This window comes from Odontesthes bonariensis, chromosome 16 (genome assembly GCF_027942865.1).
Source record: "Odontesthes bonariensis isolate fOdoBon6 chromosome 16, fOdoBon6.hap1, whole genome shotgun sequence".
Lineage (NCBI taxonomy): Eukaryota > Metazoa > Chordata > Actinopteri > Atheriniformes > Atherinopsidae > Odontesthes > Odontesthes bonariensis.
In genome coordinates this window covers 31532088-31552701 of record NC_134521.1, presented here as the reverse complement: position 1 = coordinate 31552701, position 20614 = coordinate 31532088, and the positions used below count along the sequence as shown (strand labels likewise).

Here is a 20614-nt window from a genome sequence, read left to right as displayed (position 1 = left end):
GTCCAAAAAGTTGTGCTACAAAACTGTACTCTTGTCATCATTGGTCTACATCTTGATCTACACCCACTATGTTTACAAGGCTTTTGTTTTGATGGCAGATTCTGACTCTTTGATCGAATCGTGTCTTGATTGCTTCATTTCAAATCCGCTGTGGCACTATTCAGAAGCAAATTTACAAAAAAAATAATGATAATGATAAGGTAAACAGCTGTTTTCTATCTTTTATTCTCTTATGTATAATAGATATTTGTTCATCTTAAATACTGCCCTTTGTGTTGCAGACAGGTCGTGTGGACAAGAACTACCCGCTGGTGATCGGCCACTCTGGACCCGTCCTCGATATCGACTGGTGCCCTCACAACGACAACATCCTGGCCAGCTGCTCAGAGGACTGCACTGCAATGGTAATCACAGTTTGCTTGTTTGTGTGCGAGTGTGTTTGGGAGAGAAGTTGCAAATGCATGTGAAGGAGTTGGTTGTGTGATGACTCAGATAATAGTCACAGAGGCCATTACAGCTTGAGTTTGTCACGTCTTCCTGGCTGTTAAGAGAACATTAAGTGAAGTGAATCAGTCACGGCATCAGTGTGTCCACCTGTCTGACTGTTCAGCCACCTGCTTTGCGTCATCTGTATCTCCTCATCACATGTTTTTTTAGGATGATCAGTGTCATCCCTGCTGCTTTTATCTGTCCAATAACCCAGATAGCTAACCGTCAGGCTAGATTTAAGGTAAACACAACAAGACACTTGTGCTAAAGAAAAAATGGACCAGACTGGTGAATAATTACCTATAATCCCTATATAGATCAGTGCTGACCAACATGTCATTGGGTTCATGAGGTGGGAACCTCCTTTCATCAGTGTTTCGTCTAGTTGGGCCCACGACACCTCCAGGAGGCTAGACAATGATCACTGGCGCCCCAGAGTGGCTCCCCTAATGCAAGCCAACACTGCTCCTCACACTACAACAACCATCTTTTTTTCTTTTTTTTTACAGCCACAAGCTACCCCAGCCTCTCACCAACTGCACACCAGTCACAGTGGGGTGGGGATACAAACCCTGGTTCGGTTAGGGGGTATAAATAGAAGATGTAAAGATAAGTAGGAATGGTATTCAAACCCTGGTTCGAGTAGGGGGTAATGAAAGTATAGAGCAGACATACTCATTGCGCGGCTCGCAAGCCACATGCGGCTCCTCAAGCTTTAATTGGTGGCTCGCACTCGCATAGTAGCTTATAACAATATGGTAACAATAACAATATTTTTTTTCAAATAACATACAGCGAATACTGCACAGTATTAAGTATTTTTTATTAAGTATTAATTAAGGCTTAATGGTGTTTCCTAAAGGGGGCACTGTTAAACCTGGCAACGCAGCCCGCTTAAACCACAGTCACACTTGACCGCAGAGCACGCTATCTCCTTTAGCCAGCGCGAGATGCAGGCACAGGTGGATCGGTTTTTAATTAAAAAAGGTGCAAAAACCAGCACAAAAACCATGCTCATCTTGAATGTCTCACTATGATTACAACAACAAACTACAAATACAACATGAAGAAAGTCAAGGACATGCATGCCAGCTTCCGCTCATCCCAGTATTAAGGCAAATGTGGTCTTAATTGAAAATGTATTGGCTGTGTTGTTTCTTTTTTTGTGGGATTATTTGTAGAAATGCATATTTGCAAAAGAGGACTTAGTATGTTGTCGTAAAAGTGGCTCTTCCCTTGATTTTGCTCTGCCAATGTACTCTTGTGAAAAAAATAGTGAGTATCACTGGTATAGAGGGTGCCAGAGGTGGCAGCATGGTAAGACACACTAGCACAGGGGTGGCCAACCGGTCAGAGACTAAGAGCCGCATTTTTTACTGTGTTACCACAAAGAGCCACATTATTTTTGAAAAATGACCGAATTCTCTCCGTTCCATCCGTCTGTTCTTGACTCGCTCTCGTCTCGGTCACGTGACGCATCAACGCTGATATTAAACCCACGAACCAAGCAAAATGAGTAAAAAACAGACGTGTTTGGAAAGCTTCTTCCCAGCGAGGAGACAAAAGAAGAGGCTGTGACCACTAAGAAAAAGAAAGCTGTATTTTGAAGGCATGTTTAAGCGATACCATAGCGACCAGAGAGCGTTAGGAGGCAGAGAGGATGTTACGTCAGGAGGACGCTGCTAATAGTTACACACAAGTACACAGTGGATTCAAGTTTATTATTATATATACTAAACACCACAGAGTCTGTGTTAGTTGGTGATGGGAAGTTTGTCTCTTTTCCGAGAGCCGGCTCTTTTGACTCGGCTCCCAAAGAAGAGCCGGCTCTTTCGACTCCCGAACAGCTCCTTATTTAGGATCTTTTGTAGCCTATATTTTACCTTAACTTTGCAAAAAAAATAAATCATGGTTTATGTGTTGAAAACCCTTTTGCTTTCAGTGTTTTTATGAGAGACCTTATAATTGCCTAATTCTTTGCATTTATTCTGTGACAAAACCACTTTTACATTTGTTTATTTCAATTAAACTTTTTTATTGCACAAATTAACAATACACTTCAAACACATCCACAGAACAGAACCAAACTCAAGCTAACATTAATAATGTCCTCAAGTAAACTTTTTTATTGGACAAATGAACCAAAAAATTTCAAACAAATCCACAGAACAGAACCAAAACCAGAACCAAACTCCTTAATTCTCACGTGAATACCACATGCTGGTCGCCATGCTGGCCAATCATAACAAAGCTCTGTCAGAGCTGGGACTGAGCACTGAAAGTGAAACCTAAGCAGCGAATGGAAAAAAACTTGGAGTCGGCTCTCACTTGATGCGAGCCTGCACGGCTCTTCTGATTCACTACAAAGAGCCGATGCTTGTGCGCATGACACATCACTAGTGTTAGTTGTATTATTTTATTTTGTAGTATTTATCCGCCACGCCTGAAAGGCCGGTCCGTGAAAATATTGTCTGACATTAAACCAGTCCATGGAGCAAAAAACGTTGGAGACCGCTGCCGTATTGAACTCAAACGAAGCGGAAAAAAAAAAAATAAATAATAATTTGGTATGAACGTAAGAGCCGCATGAAACCAGACAAAGAGCCGCGGGTTGGCCACCCCTGCACTAGCAGATTCAGCAGACAAACTCACCTAAACAGTCCTACAATCACTAAAAATGCCAGCAAAAACAAAGCCATACAGGCCAACTCACCTAAAATGGCCACTTTGTTTCAAAAGGCTCACATGGACCACACCCTCCAATTAAATACCCTGAATTTCTTCTTTGCTTCTTCCAGGAGTCTGTTTACCCTAAGTGCTCCCCCTGCTGGGTCCCCAGCTACTTTTGCTTCTTCTAACCAAAATCCACTGACTGGACTTTACTGCCTCATCTGACACTTCCTTCACTATTTTTCTCACACTCTGTCCACTTACACCCAGCTCCCTCAACAATGAGACAGCAGACTTTGCAACAAATTCTCTACATCCTACTTCCACTGGACATATCCTAACTTTCCATCCTCGCTGCTCTGCTTCTGCCCCCAACTCCACATACCTAAGCTTTTTCCTTTAATATGCTTCCCCTACTAATTCCTCCCAAGGAACAGTCAGCTCTATGAAATAGACTCTCATTCTTCTCATAGACCACAAGACTATATCAGGCCTTAGATTTGTAGAGGCTATTTCCTGGGGAACAACAAGCTTATTTCCTAAATCTACCTACAACTCCCAATCACAAGCATCCTCCAAGCTGCCTTTCCTCCTTAAGGCTCTTGCATGGTTGCCGCGTCTGCTAGCCCGAGCGGTTTTGATGACGTCACGATTTCGTGCCTGCAATATATAGTGGCGCAAATCGATGCGCCAGTCGTTGCAATTTTCTCCGTCACAGAGGTGGCGCTGCTACGTGAAGGTTACCGCTACTCTACAATGACGAAAGTGGAGAAGAAAACAATGAAGAGCAGGAATACTGTCATTAATTATACTGCTGCAGTATTCGGATAATTTAAATTTTTTAATTCAGTTAAAAGAGGTGAATGTCTGAAGCCCCTGGCATCACCACTTTGAGTCTCTACCCTCTTCTTTGCCTTCACGTATCTGTCCCGTAGCTTCTTCCACACATTCTTACAGAACTCTCCCTCTTTCCCCAAAGTTCTGCCAATCTCAATCTCAAAGTTTTGGGAGTTTACGTTGGTCCCTGTGCTGTTTCACTGCAGTTTCGTACAGGTGCTGTAAAAACGCACCTCCTGACTGCCTGGTCTCACATTGGTCCATCCGGTTTGTCATTCTCGGCGCAGCCAAGTTACAAAAATCGACTGATGCACGACAACGCGATGCGTCGTCTTTTCAAGGCAAGCGCCATGCCTGAAACGTCATTTTGACGTCACGGTCCGCCACCGCCGTGACAGACACGTCAACTGTAAATCCAGCTTTATCGTCTTATTAACTTTCTCCCCCTCTTGAACAAACTGAATTGCCACTCTCTTTAGCTTAGACCTTCCTAAGTTTACCTGTCTTCGTTTATCTTCAATACCTGCAGCTAAGCTTCTTAATACTTGCCTTGTGACAGAATAACCTTGAAGATATAAGCAGTAATAAGGAGAAAGTGCATGCGGGAGGAATCCTTGTCACAGTAACATTTTTTTTTTGACACTTTGGTATCTTCCCCAGTCTCTCTGTTTCTCTGTTCTTTGATACTTCGCTGAGTATCAAACCTGCGGGATATGTAAAAACAGAATGGTGAGAAGAGTTAAAATAATCACCAAGTATGTGCTTACGATGCTCAGCTGCATATTGTATAAATATTGTATTTCTTTATTCTAACTTTGATTGGCTAGATGAGCTGTGTTTGGTCAGCAGGGGTCACTGTGTGGCTTTGACTGCACGACTGCAACTTAATAGTTTAACACGGTTTCTTCTTGAAAATGTTATTTGTGGATCCGAATAAAGAAAGTCTGAGTCATAACCTTACTCACCGCATAAATAACAGCAGCTTGAATATATGAAATACCCTTTTTTTTTTAACTTTATTATTGTTACAGTTTTACTTTAGAATATATCTTAAATGCTGAATATGTTCACACTTTTTCAAGTCTCTTCAGTCCTGTGTAATCCACTAACAAATCTCCTTGTAATGGTTACAATGTAATGGATAGGAAACAAGATATACTGTCCTTGTTAGAAAGTTTATCTGAGTATACCACAAGGCTTCAGTTGTGTGAAGAAGACAAATCCTTTTATTTTCCAAAGCTACAATCTATTTGTAGAAAATTCAGTCTCAGTCCAGCCGAACTGCAGATAAGGACAGTGTCACACTTTTTTGAGACATGCTTGGTAAACAGTGAATATATTGATACAGTGAACAACATAGTCCTTCATGAAAGTGAAGATTTACAAAAAGAACAAAGATTTTCCAAATTTAGAAGCATAACACCAGCTTTGGTGCAAAAGGATACTGAGTAACTGAGAGGGGATGACCTGCTCCACTGACACGTTTTCGAACACATGCGTCATAACTATGAAAACACCATGGGAGACTTTTTTCCTGATTTAGAATGGGGCAGCTAACATTTGATGTCATTCATTTTCCTCAATGTTGGAAGTATTGATAAATGATTGGTATGCAAAGGTGAAAGAGTTGCAATTTCAGAAATCTGGAAAAGAACTGAAAAATTTTAAAGTGGAAAAAGTTCTCTTGATTTCTCTCTTTTTTGTTTTTAAGGTGACTCCAACAGTTATTATTCTGTCAGAACAGTTGTGATTAATAAAGTGGCTTTCATATGAGTCACTCAGATTCTATATGTCAGCGAACGTAACTGAAGAGTGCATGGGTATTGATGGTGTAACATTAAAAACCAGTGAGGAGTTAATCACTTAGAGGGAGTTATATATTATATTATTATTATTATTATTATTATTATTATTATTATTATTATTATTATATTATATATATTATATATTATACTACTATTATTATACTGGCTATTAACTCAGTTAATCTTCCTTTCAAGTAACAACACCATTCACACAGTATTGTAGCTTGACTATTCAGAGCTACTGCTACAGTATGTACCAGCACCAAACATGGTTTGAAGATACCCCACATGACTTCATGAACCTCCCTGTATAAACACAGTGTCATTAAATGTGACTGCCACTGATGGAGAAAGATGATTGGATCACAGAAAGGGAAACCAACAGATTAATGGCTTTTATATAAGCATGTTATCTCATTTGTTGCTATGAAACAAAATCTGTACCTGGACCCTGTCTAACATTAACTGTTTGTTACTGTGTAACATCTCCCCTAAAATAACGAGTTATGTTCATTAGAGGCTGTAGGTCAAATGTTTCAAAGTTAAATCTTAGGTTTGGATGATACATGATTATTTTAGAGTTTGTATGTGGTGTCTATGTAAAACATTTGTTGCCACTTAATAGGTTTACATATTAGAACATAAAATCTTATGTTCCGGTGACTGTATTCACTATGATGGACTAAATATTCTTTAACCTATGCTCAAAATTTAATATGCTCCTCAAGTTATAGTATTTTTTTGTATGTGCGTGTAATCCACAAGAATACATTTAAATTATGTGAGCATGTGGAATTGCAACATTTCTCTACCTGTGTAATGATAGCATGTTTTAACATGTGTGCGTAATAACAGCCGTCAGTGAAGAAAGATTTTCTCACTCGCTCATATTGACATTGCAGGAATCTCATGATTGAATCGCTGCTTCTCTTTTGGCAGCAGCTGCTTGGATGCTGTTTGAGTGCTTCTCTGTCTGTGTGTGTGTGTTTGATTTGTTTATATCCAGACAGACAGTTGCAGCTGCCTTGGCAGTGTTGCTGCAGTGAAGCTATAGAAAGGCCAGAACTCTGATGTCATTCCTCAGTTCATGGAGACTGATCATTGTGTCATCTGGAGGGGCTCATTAGGGAGTGTTTATGTATGTGCGTGAGTGTGGATCAGTGTGTGGAGAATTTTGTGTGCGTGTCTTCAGCATATGTGGATTAGTCATCACCTGCTGCGGGGTGTAACTGAAAAGGCCACACAGAAGCAAACTGCTAAAATACCTGCAGAGAGTAGTGAGAAATTAATTTTTGAGCATCGATGTAGATGGTTGTATTTTGTTGGAACTTACACGTGGTCTCGCTGTGCAGTTCATATTAACATTAACAGTAATGAGAAGTACAGACTCGTGTCCTGATGCTCAGCATGGCTTTAAAATAAAGCCTGAAAAATAGAATCTTTGTAGAAATGTAACTTTGCAGCCTCTGTACATCAGGGCAGTAGCTGCCATTGAGGACACTGAAGTCATGTCCTCTATATTGCTTCTGGGAATTTAGTAGTTTAAACATTCAGAGAGTACTTGACATTCAGCAGTTACATAATATTTCATTTTAAGGGAGCATTTTTGATATTTTTTCACACCATTTAATTGGAATTTGAATGTATTTTTCTCCACAATAAATGTTGACATAAATGTTAACAGTTATGAATGGCACATCAATTAAAAAATGTAAAATTTAAAAACATAACTCCACTGATCTAAGTGATTCTCAATTCTTTGCCTCGTTCATCCTGTAACACATACCCAAAGTGTGTAAATGATTTCTGCACACGAGTGTGGACTTTATTAGGCTGGTGTCACTTTGGTAACGAGGCATCAGAAATATATTTATGTGTAGTAACTCACTGCTACCCGTGAATGAATAAATCACAGCGAAATCTGTGGCAGTATGATAAGTTTTAAAAAGATTATTAGTGACAAGAAAAGGAAAAAAGCAGGGAGTGATTTAGTACGATCACTTGGTAGATTTTATAGGGACTTTTTTCATGATTGTCTCTCAGATGTAATTCATGACAAGCTGTGTCAAATAAAACAGGACTTTTACTAAAAATTTGAATGATAATTCATAGCAGTCATAATATCTCTTCAAATTGATGTTTATCATTGTGTTTATTGTGGTTTGATGCAGATTTTTACATCCTGAGGTGCAAAAAGAAAAATTTGATTAATTTATTCATATTATGATTTGTACTTCCTGCATGAATAACTTTTGAGCTTTTATTTACTGTACTGCTTGCTCTGCAGATTATAGGACAGAAAACATGATCTGTGTCCTTTCCAGGTGTGGCAGATCCCAGATCATACACTGACCCGCCCCCTTTCTGACCCCGTTGTTGTCCTGGAGGGACACTCCAAACGAGTCGGCATTGTCAGCTGGCACCCCACCGCACGCAACATCCTTCTCACTGCGGGTAGGATTTATCCCCACAAACGCATCCTTCAGTGATCATTAGTTTCCTGAAATCCTTCTCATCTTATTCATTTATTTACTTATCTTTATCTAAGCAGACATCAACAGGATTACAGAAATCTTTTATTTCTGATCCAATCACTTTCCAGGCAGTGATAACCTGATAATCATCTGGAACGTGGGGACAGGCGAACCCCTCATCTCCATGGACGACCATCCAGACCTCATCTACAGCGTCAGCTGGAACCGAAATGGCAGCTTGTTTTGCACCACTTCTAAGGACCGACGTCTACGTGTCTGTGACCCACGCAAGAAGGAAGTGGTGGCGGTGAGTGTACAGAAAATACTGACAGATATTTGTCAAACAGTATAATACACTCATGTAAAATTAGGATCACTATCAAAGTTATCTTATTTAGCATGAAAATACAGTATGAGACCAGTGGAAAGTTGGGATGTTTTGTCCACACTAGCCTTTGTGTTAACACAAACTGTGTTAACACAAAGACTAAAGACAGAGAGAAGGTTCTAACCTGATTCTGTCTAAATCTAAGACCATGTTGTAACTGCTGCTTTAGATTTTTATTCAAACACATAGAAAATAACTTGAAAATGAAATGCCACTTTGCAGGACACACCGAGATGTTTTAAAGACAACTTTTGAACGTGCCCCCAAGATTAGAATGTTTAGGTGTTAAATCAAAGGAGCATTAACATGTTGTAAAATGAAGACAACCTGAATATATTAGCAAATACTTCTTAGGAAATATAGTTCCATTTCCTCTGGCCCAAGATGAATATTCTGGCCCATATACTTCTTTACTGTTAGATGCTGCCTCTATGTTTTGGCAACTCTGGCAGTTTTCCACCCAAGGCGGCTGGCAGCCACCCAGATTGTCTATGTGTGTGTTTACCTCAACACAGAACTATTTCAAGAAAAATATGCTTGGAGACCACACCTACTGCAAAGGCCAATTTTCATTTTCTCAATTCTCAGTTTTTCCATTTTTAATAAATTGATCTGAATGTGCACAAAAATTCAATCGTTTTTTTTCCTTTCTATATTGCCACCAAGTTTCATGAGAAGTAACGCAATAGTTTTCGCATTAGCTTGCTTAACAAAAACATCAGGTCTCTCTGAGGCTTCGGAAGACTGGGGAGAATATCGCATTGTTATTTCTCTGTTGCATATTGGGGAGTTACATCCTATGTGACGGAAGTTTGACCAATTTTCTTAATTGCTGGTTCTGGTGTTGTACTTGTATGTTTAGCCAATCACTGTACAGTTACGTCTCATAGACCAATCACCCTACAGCTGCTTCAGAGACAGTTCCCCTCACAGTAGGAAAGCTCCAACTCCGAAGTAGAACAAGGTCCCATAAAAAAAAAATTTAATTTTTTTTTTTAACTACAATCGGCCACAATTTTTAGCAAATAAAAAAAACTTAAGAACGAAGGGCAATAATGATTTTATTACAAATCATTTGCTCTTGTACCAATGTCTGTAATAATGTCTGTCCCTCTGTTACGGCCACCAAGGCACAACATATTTGGAGGACACGAGACAAGATTGAGGGTTCAAAAATATATATTTTATTATTAAACTCTCTGGAACTTTAGTTCTTGATTCAGCTGCTTTTGATTTTCTGTGAAGAAAAGAGAGTTAACTTCCCTCAGTTTTCCCGTGTCCCAAAAAGAAAGAAAAGGGAAAAACACAACCCCAAAAGTATTAACAGAAAGTTGGACCTGGTGAGCCGATCAAACAGAACAAAACGGTACAGCAGGGGGCCAATCCTATACAGGGCCGTCGAAGCCCCTACTAGTACCGGACTAAAGCGAAAAGAACCTAATGCCAAAGAAAGATCGAAACCAGGACAACCGGTCCCACCAGGCCAAAATCATAACGAGAAAACGAGCAAACAAAGACTAACCAAAAATACCGCATGGCAGGCTGCGGCCTACAGCGACTGGACGCGCGCGCACCGCGTCCGGACGCGTTCCCGTTGGTGCTGGAGCGAGCGGCAAGGTGGAAGTGGAATTCCCCGACATGTCAAAACCCAGCCTATTTATAGGCGGACCAACAGCGCCACAAATTAACTTAAACTAATTACCAAAATAGTTACTAATGTGCCCAAAGCACATAACACCCTCTGCTGACCAACAGGAACGTCTGGCTCCACACGAAGGCATCCGGCCAATGAGAGCCATCTTCACAAGAGATGGAAACATCTTCACCACAGGATTCACCAGGATGAGCCAGAGAGAGCTCGGCCTCTGGGACCCGGTAACACGAAAATTTCGTATTCCCTTTATGCATATCAGAGACATAGACAAACTTATATGCATGTACATGATAAAATCCAAGCTTTAGTAACTGTTTTTATTCCCCACAGACAAATTTTGAAGAGCCTATAGCAGTTTTGGAGTTGGACACAAGTAATGGAGTGTTGTTACCATATTATGATGCAGATGCAAACATGGTCTATCTGTGCGGAAAGGTACATAGACACAGGTTTATTTATTCAAATCATGTTTGAAAATCATGGCCATTTATTGTAAATGTGCTCTATTTTCAGCTTTGATTACGAGCAGTGAGCCGTTTGTCTTTGCTTTGTTTTATGCAAATGATTATCTGGGTTTGTGTGTAGGGAGACAGCAGCATTCGTTACTTTGAGATCACAGAGGAGCCACCGTACGTTCACTACCTCAGCACCTTTAGCAGTAAGGAGCCCCAGAGAGGGATGGGCTTTATGCCCAAGAGAGGGGTGGACGTCACCAAATGTGAGATTGCTCGGTAAGATACTGACAAAAATCTAAATGTACAAGACTTCAGCTTCACTGCATTTTTCTGTGAAACTACATTTAATGTGTTTAGAGGAATGTGTAGTTAAGGCTGCAGGCATTTGCTGAGTCAATTAAGTTCAACTCCAATTCTGAGAAAATTATTTTAAGACGTCAAGCGCAACAATATTTTCAGGCGACTAGGTTTCAGTTCTCCTACCATCTTTCTTCTTAACCCTTTTTCAGTTACTCCAGTCATTTGATTTATTTATCAGTATGTTACCCTCAAATGTAAATGTTGCAAAGGTTTAAGATACAAACTGGTTATTTCACTGGCGATATCCTTGCTTAAGTTTCATCAGATATTCAAACAGGCAACATTGAGTTGCCTGTGGTATGAAATGCGCTATATAAATAAAGATGCCTTGCCTTGCCTATTCTGGACCAATGTATATGAAGAAATTAGTGTTTTTATTTATTTTGAAATAAGTCAGGAATTACTCTACATATCCTCTGTGAGGTAACCACTTAACCCACTGCAAATTATTTGTTAGAGGCCATTAGAGGCCAAGGCATCTAAGATAAATCAATCCTTTCCTTTGCATACATTAAGTTGATGTATTAAATTAATTGATGTGTTAAAAATGCACAGCTCTTGGATCCCTATCATTTTCTTTCTTTCTGTGTCATCTTTTTGTCACTCTTCTTCTTAGGTTATACAAACTGCTTGACAAGAAGTGTGAGCCCATCACAATGACAGTGCCCAGAAAAGTAAGCCCAGCTGACACACAGATAACAGCCACATTGTTCTGCTGAGTTCTTGACTTCAACAGTTCTGGGATTACACCACATGCACAGATGAATTCCACTGAAATATGATTCAGAGATCAAATCCATGCTACTTCATACTTAATTCCAACTCTTCTAACTGATGATATCAATAATAACGGTCCAATATTATACATATAAAAATACAACAGTTTAAAGCTTTATAGAGTTCAATAAATGTAAAGTTGTAAGTATATTATGGCCTTTTGTCTGTATTCTTATTTGTTTAAATCTCATATGTGATAGTATGAAAATTTTGCTTCAGTAAAAGTTTAGAAATTGTTTTCAGTCACCAGACAATCTCATCCTAAAGTCCTACCTATTTCCGTCTGAATTTCACCGTTGCATTTGAGATGTTTTACCTCTGCCCCAGTTATTTTTCCCTCTGTTCATCATCTTGGAAACACAGTGCTGCAAAACAAAGACAGACAGAAGCGAAAGAGCACCTGTGCTGCAGCTACCCACAGATTAAGCTCATATGGACATGAATTTTTTGTTTTTTAACAGGCTGAAGGAAAAACATCCGTTTAAAAAAAGAAAATCCACCATACCATAGCTGAGGGTAAAGTCTCTCGTTTCTTCTCCCCCATCTCTCTTGTACAGTCGGACCTCTTCCAGGATGACCTTTACCCAGACACCGCAGGGTCTGAGCCTGCCATGGAGCCTGAGGAGTGGCTGGTAGGCCGCGATGAAGATCCCATCCTGATGTCCATGAGGGATGGCTATGTGCCGCCTAAGAGCAGAGAGCTCAAAGTTGCAAAGAAGAACGTGCTTGACTCCAGACCCACCACCCGACGCAGCATGTCCACTCTGGACACTAACAGCCTTCCAGTAAGTTCTAATCTTTTCTGTCATTAGGTGCTCACATCCTGTACTTGCTATATGCGATCCACTGCGAAATAAAATAAAATAATATGACTCATCTATCTTAATTTGGATTCACAGTGTGGGTTAGATTTAACAGGCACTGCATTGTACTGCATTTATTGTTCATATTTCAATAAAAATAACCCAGACCTTCTAAAACTTTTCCACCTGTAATTTGTACCATTACTCATACAAACATCTGTCTCTCTATTCAACCCTTTTCTGTTAATCTCTTTTCTATTTGCACCTGCCCACAACTTTTTTTCTCCGTAAAGCTCCTGTCTGTGTTTTGGTTTATTTTCTGTAGTTGCTCACTATCCTTGACCTATTATCCTTTCTCTCTTCATCCTTATTCCCCCCTTCCTGTCACTATCCTTTTACTTTGACCTTGTTTTCCTTCTTTCCTCCTCTCTGCTTTTCCTCACCTCTCTTCCTGTCCAGCCTCAGTTTCTTGAGAGGTTGTTGGAGGAGATTCAGAATCTGAAGGCCACAGTTTTGTCGCAGGAGAAGAGAATCTGTGACTTGGAGAATAAGCTTTCCCAGTATACCAATGGCACTGTCTGATGTGCTCAAGAACATCTTCTAAAGAACTGGTTTGAATTTCAGAGTCACCTTTATGAAAGGAATGCATTTCCACTGCTCTGACAAGAAATCACCCTTATAAATACTCTGACAGTGTTGCCTCAAGGCACCATTGTGTAAGAATATGAATGTGGATGGTTGATAGCTTGTGAAAAGCCACACACAAATGCTTTGTGTTTAATTCTACAAATTTCTAATCCCGGTTTTAGAATAATGCATCTTTAATGTAATGGCAATATATTTTAGTGTAGCCACATCTTTATGGTGATATATAGGGAGTGAGACGAGAGCAGTGGAGCCCGGAGCTGTAAGTTTGAGGGTTATGTGAAAGTTGGATTAAAGGTCTTAAGAAAGTCTGCACTGTTTTCACAGTTTTTGATAGAGAGAAGGGAAATTTTTGCAAATAAAATGCCAGAAAAAGACTAAATGCTCACAGACATTGGCATGAAAGGAGCGTGCACACATTTTAGCCATAGTCGCTGCCTCGCCCTCTGTACCAAATGACCACATTATTTAGCCTCACCTAAAAACTTTTCAAAATGTAAATAGTGGTAAAGGACACAGGTGAAAACAAATATTGAACTTGTATCAAAATGTGAAAAACAATAAGTTTTGTGTTCTGTAAAACAGCAAACATTAGACACGTTATGAAAACAATAAAAATGGTCTTTTTTAAAAGTGCCTGCCTCTTTTATTCAATGTTATACCCTTTCTTAGTTAACGCGCTGTTAAGAAATGATCTCTTCCTATCTAGAGACTCTCATTTGTGAAATGGGTCTAGAAAAATATCCAAAAGCTGTGCATGTGGAAGATGAGCAAGCTGGGGAGTTTTCCCTGAATAGAATTTATTGGACTTGTCTCTGAAGCAACACGATAGCCAAGCAGTCAGTGAGACATGTTCATAGTATGAATCAAATCGAGATGTCAAGGTGCTTCAATCAATTTTGGCCATTGGAAGGAGATCCAAAACCATCTGAGAGACGCCGCTGTAACTTATAATAAATAGCATGCACTGTTATGCATAATTATTTGCATTTGAATGTCTGTTGTAGGTATGACTTAGTGCAACATTAGACAAAGGTAATGCTAACATAATACAAAAAGCTTTGCTGTTATAAAAGACAGACAATGATTATTAAACAAGTTTAATTAGTTTGCCTTCTCTCCCGGCGTTGTATCAGGTTGTTGTTTCAAAAGTTATAGAGAATTAGCTTAAGGTTGAATTGTGTTTTGCCTGACACTTCACACACAAGTTACCTGCTCTCTCTGATAAAACATACAAAGGACAACGAATAGCATGTCTGAAATTAGTTATTTATCCACGCATTATGGAAATGTTGATGATGACAGTCGCTGTGGAACCACTGGAGATGGAAGTTTTGGTTTAGGCAGTAAAACTCTTTTATTAGGATTTATTTATCAGAATTCAGCAGCCTGGCTGGGGAAAAGCATGGAACACAGCTCAAACGAACTAACTCCTGCCAGGTCGTGTATGTACACTTTGTGCATATTGAGAAGTAAACAACCCCCATTGTCCTTGTAAGAATAATGGGCCTCATGCAAGAACCATTCGTACGCACAGATTTGTTCTTAAATCGTGCGTACGAGTGATTTAAGAGAATTTGTGCATTCACCAATCTTTTCGTATTTTACGTTTTCTTTCAGGTACGAACAGAATTTACGAGTGATCCAGACCTGTCGTAGGAGTTTCTTAAAATAGTCCGCTGTTATTCCAATCAAGTTTGCTTGACTAATGAATTGTATATTTAAGTACTTTGAAGCAAACATAAATAAATATATACATTATACCCTATAATGATGCTGACATTATTATGTTTGACTTAAATTATGAACTAATTGAAGGTTAATTTGACTTGTATATAACAAGGTCAATGGGAAGTGAAACCAGCAGCTACTTTTGGATGCCTCAGGCTCTTGAAGAGACCGTGTAGATATCCTTGTTGAGTCGATTAAGACTGCCAAGGACTGTGCTGCGGCAAATTTGCAACTTGCTAGAGCCACAACTCCAGAGAGAAACACGCCGATCAAACCCAATTCCACCACACGTCCAGGTCCTCACCACCCTTGTTCTTTTTGCGCCTTGATGCCATTTTCATGATTCAACACTCAACATTTTCTGGCACAGGAGCGAGGAAGCACAGCCGTATATGGTATCATTTTGGGCGTGGAGTATGCAAATTTACTAGTCCTCGTGCACGTGCCCCTTAAACACGCACGGTTGGGATTCATCATTTACGCAGGTCGTTTACACGCTTTTTCCGAAGTTAAGAGCGTTTGTTGAATCTGACGTGGCGTGTTCGTACGAGACCATCGTACGAAAAAAGTACGAGAAATTTAGAATAAAAATACGAAAATGTTCTTGCATGAGGCCCAATGTCTTTATGTCAGCAGACTGTTTGGGTCAGAGAGGGCAAACATACTTGCGCCCAATGTTCCCTCTAATTTGTGTCTGGGCACACACACAAGCTCCCTGAGCACACTGAGGACCACTGTGAGCAATATCAGATGTGCACACTGTGGCCACACACTAGTATTGTGATACTGTTCAAAACTGTTAAGCATATTTTGTTATTTAGGCAAAGCCAAGTTATTCAGCGCATCCAATGAGGTATATATGACGTAGTGACGTCAGCGCCACCACCATGTATATTATGTTGAATAAACGGCTGACTCAGCAGTGAGCGTGAGTGTGTTCAGCCAAAGAGAGAAGATGGTCTCCGTGTATTTCTACTAGCACTGCTAGCCGGTTAAGTTCTTCACTGTATGTCTAGTAAAACGCAAGTGCTGCTGCGTAGCCAAGAGATGGCTAATATCCCCACAGGTTATGGGCCCAGTCACTTAGGCCACAGGTGGAGCAGACTTTTATTCGACGGCGAAGAGAAAAATTATGAACTTTGGGAAACAAGGTTCCTCGCTCACGTGGAGCTCCGGAGTCTCAGGGAGACCATCGCGGAGACGCCTGATATCGACGAGGGGGATGAAGGAGCTCTCGCCGAAGATGAGGCAAAGAATGGTGAGGCGTACGCGGAACTTGTGCAAGTTTTGGACAACAAAAGTTTATCGTTGGTGATGAGAGAAGCGGAACGAGATGGAAGAAAGGCATTGGCGATTCTGCGAAAGCATTACGTTGGCAAGGACAAGCCACGTGTCGTGAGTCTTTATTGTGAACTGTCCTCACTCTGCAAAGCTAGCGATGAGACAATTACCGAGTACATCATTCGAGCAGAGACTATTTTCATGTCATTAAAGAGAGCAGACGAACAAATCAGTGATGGACTTATGATTGCAATGGTAGTGAAAGGGCTACCCGAGTCCTACAAACCGTTCGTTGTGCACGTTACACAGACAGATGAAGTCGTGACGTTTGGCGAGTTTAAAAGTAAACTGCGCAGCTATGAAAGTACAGAAAAATATGGAAGAGGAGACGTAACCGAGGACAACGTGATGAGAACAAGCGGGGCAATGAGAGCGCGCGGGAGAGGCCGAGGGAAGAAGGTGGACTTGGCTGACATGGAGTGCTACGCGTGCGGGAAAAGAGGACACATGGCCCGGGCATGCCCCATGCAACAGAGGAGAGATGATCGAGCATGGGACACACCACAGCGAGGAAAAGGGCGCGGTCGTGGATGAGGCCGAGGTCGTGACCAACTCAAGAAAGCTGATGAACAGACAGATGCACAGTCGTCATTTTTCTTTAGGGTGAGTGACTGTCAAGTGCAAGGAGAAAACAAGAAAGGGCTCATGGTTGACTGCGGAGCCACATCGCACATGATCAACGACCCCACCAAGTTCAAAACGGTGGACAAGAGCTTCAGACCCGAGGACCACGTGATCGAGCTGGCCGATGGAAGCAAGGTGAGCGGAATGGCGAAGATAAGGGGAGACGCTGAGGTCTACTTGCTGGGCAGCGAGGGACGACAAGTGAGAACGAGACTCAAGCAGGCGCTCTACATCCCATCGTTCCCACAGGACATCTTTTCTGTCAAGGCAGCAACAGGCAACGGCGCCGAGGTCCGATTCAAAGACGGCGATGACTGGCTGGTCAACAGGGACGGTACAAAATTCAAAATGGATGTGTATGGTAGGCTGTATTACCTTAGCACAGTTGAGAATGAAAATATGGATGAAGTGTATGGTTGTCATGATATGCAAACGTGGCACAAAATCCTAGGCCATTGTAACTTTGATGACATTGCAAAGTTAGAGAATGTGGTTGAAGGGATGTCTATTAAGGGCAAAAATGATAAGTCAAACCAAAAAACTGTGAAATATGCACGCAGGGCAAATTCACACAAAGCAGAAACAGACAGGCAGATGCAAAAGCTACATCCATACTTGAGCTAGTGCACACAGACTTGTGCGGCCCCATAGAACCAGCAGGTAAAGATGGGTACAAGTATGCAATAGCGTTTACTGATGATTACAGTGGGATGATTTTTCCCTACTTTCTGAAGGCGAAAAGCTATGCAGCGCAAGCTACAGAAAAATTCATAGCAGATGTAGCTCCCTATGGGAAGATTAAGTGTATAACGTCTGACAACGGTACAGAGTTTACCGGGCAGGAGTTCCAGTCCTTACTTAGGAGTAATGGGATAAGGCACGAGACAAGTGCACCCTACTCGCCCCATCAGAATGGAACGGCCGAAAGGGGATGGAGAACCTTATTTGAGATGGCGCGATGCATGGTGTTGGAGACTAACCTCCCAAAGCATTTGTGGACATATGCAGTGCAAACAGCAGCTCAGATTCGCAACAGGTGTTACAGTAAGCGTCTAGAGCAGACACCTTACTGTGTTTTCACAGGGAAAACACCCAACCTGTCTAATATGAAGGTATTCGGATCAGAATGTTACACGTATAAGCAGGACAAAAAGAAGCTGGATGCTAGGTGTGACAAAGGGATCTTTGTCGGCTACGATAAGTATAGCCCAGCTTACAACATCTACTATCCGGAGACAGGAAAAGTCCTAAAACATAGGCTAGTGAAATCGATCACTAAAGGCAGCACAGATAGCCAGACACAGACCAGTTATGACATGGAGGAAGACACAGAGAGCTATGGAGATGCGACACCAAAGGTAGTGAGGCAGGGTCAGGGACAGTCTGAAGAGACGGAAGAGCCTAGTGTGGAGGCTGAGGCAGGTCCAACCCAGGTAGATGGTACAGAGAAAGAGCAGGTAGAACAGAGATATCCTGTGAGGGAGAGAAAGGCCCCTGAATACCTGAAAGAGTACCAGTGCAAAGCAGATTGTGATGAAACAGAAAATGTGGATTATTTCTACAGAGTGACCTATGGTGTGCCTAAAACGTTTAATGAGGCAATTAATTCACAGAAATCAAAATTGTGGGGTGATGCGATGAAAGATGAGATTTAATCCTTAACTGAGAATGAAACGTTCACTCTGACACCACTGCCACGGGGCAAACAAGCAGTGGGAGGTCGCTGGGTATATGCAGTGAAAGAAGGCCCAGATGGATCTGAGACTTGTAAAGCCAGATATGTGGCAAAGGGGTACGGTCAGGTGGAAGGGATTGACTACAAAGAGACTTTTTCACCCACTGCTAATATGACCTCTGTCCGAGCTTTGATGCAGGTAGCTGTGGAGGAGGATCTTATCCTTCACCAAATGGATGTAAAGACTGCTTACTTGCATGCTCCCATGGACTGTGAGGTATATATGGAGCAACCGGAAGGTTTTGAGGTTAAGTCAAAAACAGGTGAACACCTTGTGTGTAAACTCAACAAGTCATTGTATGGGTTAAAACAGTCCGGTCGCAACTGGAATATGTTACTGCATGATCACCTTACAGGGAATGGTTTTGTGCAAAATGATGCTGACCACTGTGTCTACACCAGGGAATCTGGGAACGAGGAAGTCACACTGTTAGTGTGGGTTGATGATTTAATCATAGCAGCGAGCAACAACACCATACTGAAAGATGTGAAAGAAATGCTGAAGAGAAGGTTTAAGATGAAGGATATGGGTCCCCTTAGACACTTCCTAGATATCGATTTTAACTACAGTGATGGAGACATCAAAATGACACAAAAGAGGCACATTGAGAAAATGTTAGCCAGATTCGGATTGTCTGAATGCAAACCGAGATCCACCCCATCTGAGCAGAAATTACATTTTGACAGTGGAGGTGATGTAATTGATCCAACAGGTTACAGAGAGATAGTGGGTAGCTTGATATACATTATGACATGTACCAGACCCGACTTGAGTTGGATAGTCAGTAAACTATCACAACACCTGGCAGAACCAAAGCAACAGCATTGGACTGCTGCGAAACACTTACTGAGGTACTTAAAGGGTACTATGGATCAGGAATTACACTACAGGAAATGTGAGAAAAGCTTACAGCTTGAGGGATATAGTGACGCTGATTGGGCAAATGACAAAAATGACAGAAGAAGCACCACTGGATATTGTTTCAGCTTAACTGAGACTGGTGCAGTAATCTCATGGAAGCTGTGAAGCAGAGTACATGGCTCTAGCAGCAGCTACTCAGGAGAGCATGTACCTTGTTCAACTACTGAAAGGAATGGATGGTAGTAATCAGCATTTACCAGTCAAACTCTTTGAGGACAACTCATCCCAGAATACCCCCAAACAGGGCTTAATGTGCAAAATGGCGAACTAACACTTTAATGGTACATCAGTTTGTTGCTTTGTTAACTTTGAAAAGATGCAAAGCAACTTTTTTGTCTGTGTCGTGCAGGCAACAGTCTATGCAGAGTGCTCAGAGTTCATGCTCAGCAGCCATCCCACGACTTCTCCACTGGAAGCTGTCCAGAGGGCATTTTATCTGGGAGCAGTGGTTCTACTCTGAGCCTCTCTGAAACTATGAATGGTTTACGAATTATTCAACAAGAAGGGTGAGAATTTGTTGTCGATCAAAATAGACAGACAAAGCAAAATTTAGAAAATGTATAGATTATTCAACTGTTTGATACTTTGACATGGGGAGTGTGGAGGGGGTGTGGTGCATCAGCTGCAGGAGGGAGGTGTGGAGAGAGCTCAGGGGGAGCAGCACCAGGTGAGTGATTAGTACACCAGCATCCACTTGTCTAATCACTCTCCTCCTTTATAAACACAGTAGCATGCTGGAGCTCGGGGGGGAGAGAAGGAGAGCAAGCTTGCATGAAGCCAAGGAAGGAGGCCTGTGCAGAAGAAACACCACTGGATTGTTGTCACGAATAAAACCATTGACGTAAAGTCTCGCAGTCCTATTTTAGCTGAAAAAACCCGCAGCGGCATCGAAAACGCCACAGGG

At 41.3% G+C, this 20614-nt stretch overlaps 1 protein-coding gene and 1 long non-coding RNA gene across 2 annotated transcripts in view; one reads left to right on the top strand and one right to left on the bottom strand.

Annotated features, from left to right (window-relative positions):
* The window catches only part of coro6 (coronin 6), a 22153-nt gene extending 8163 nt beyond the window's left edge, over window positions 1-13990 (top strand). Inside the window, exons 3-11 of the mRNA XM_075486916.1 lie at window positions 282-404; window positions 8126-8255; window positions 8404-8582; window positions 10419-10538; window positions 10648-10752; window positions 10903-11048; window positions 11749-11806; window positions 12467-12694; window positions 13172-13990. Coding sequence (XP_075343031.1) covers window positions 282-404; window positions 8126-8255; window positions 8404-8582; window positions 10419-10538; window positions 10648-10752; window positions 10903-11048; window positions 11749-11806; window positions 12467-12694; window positions 13172-13294 — 1212 coding nt within the window. The 3' untranslated portion in view covers window positions 13295-13990. The remainder of the gene's footprint in view (window positions 1-281; window positions 405-8125; window positions 8256-8403; window positions 8583-10418; window positions 10539-10647; window positions 10753-10902; window positions 11049-11748; window positions 11807-12466; window positions 12695-13171) is intronic.
* Window positions 9825-20614, bottom strand: LOC142401478 (uncharacterized). The gene is made up of 2 exons (XR_012773134.1): window positions 12415-20614; window positions 9825-12274 (listed from the first exon to the last, which is right to left on the bottom strand). It is a non-coding gene; the product is annotated as an uncharacterized LOC142401478 (long non-coding RNA).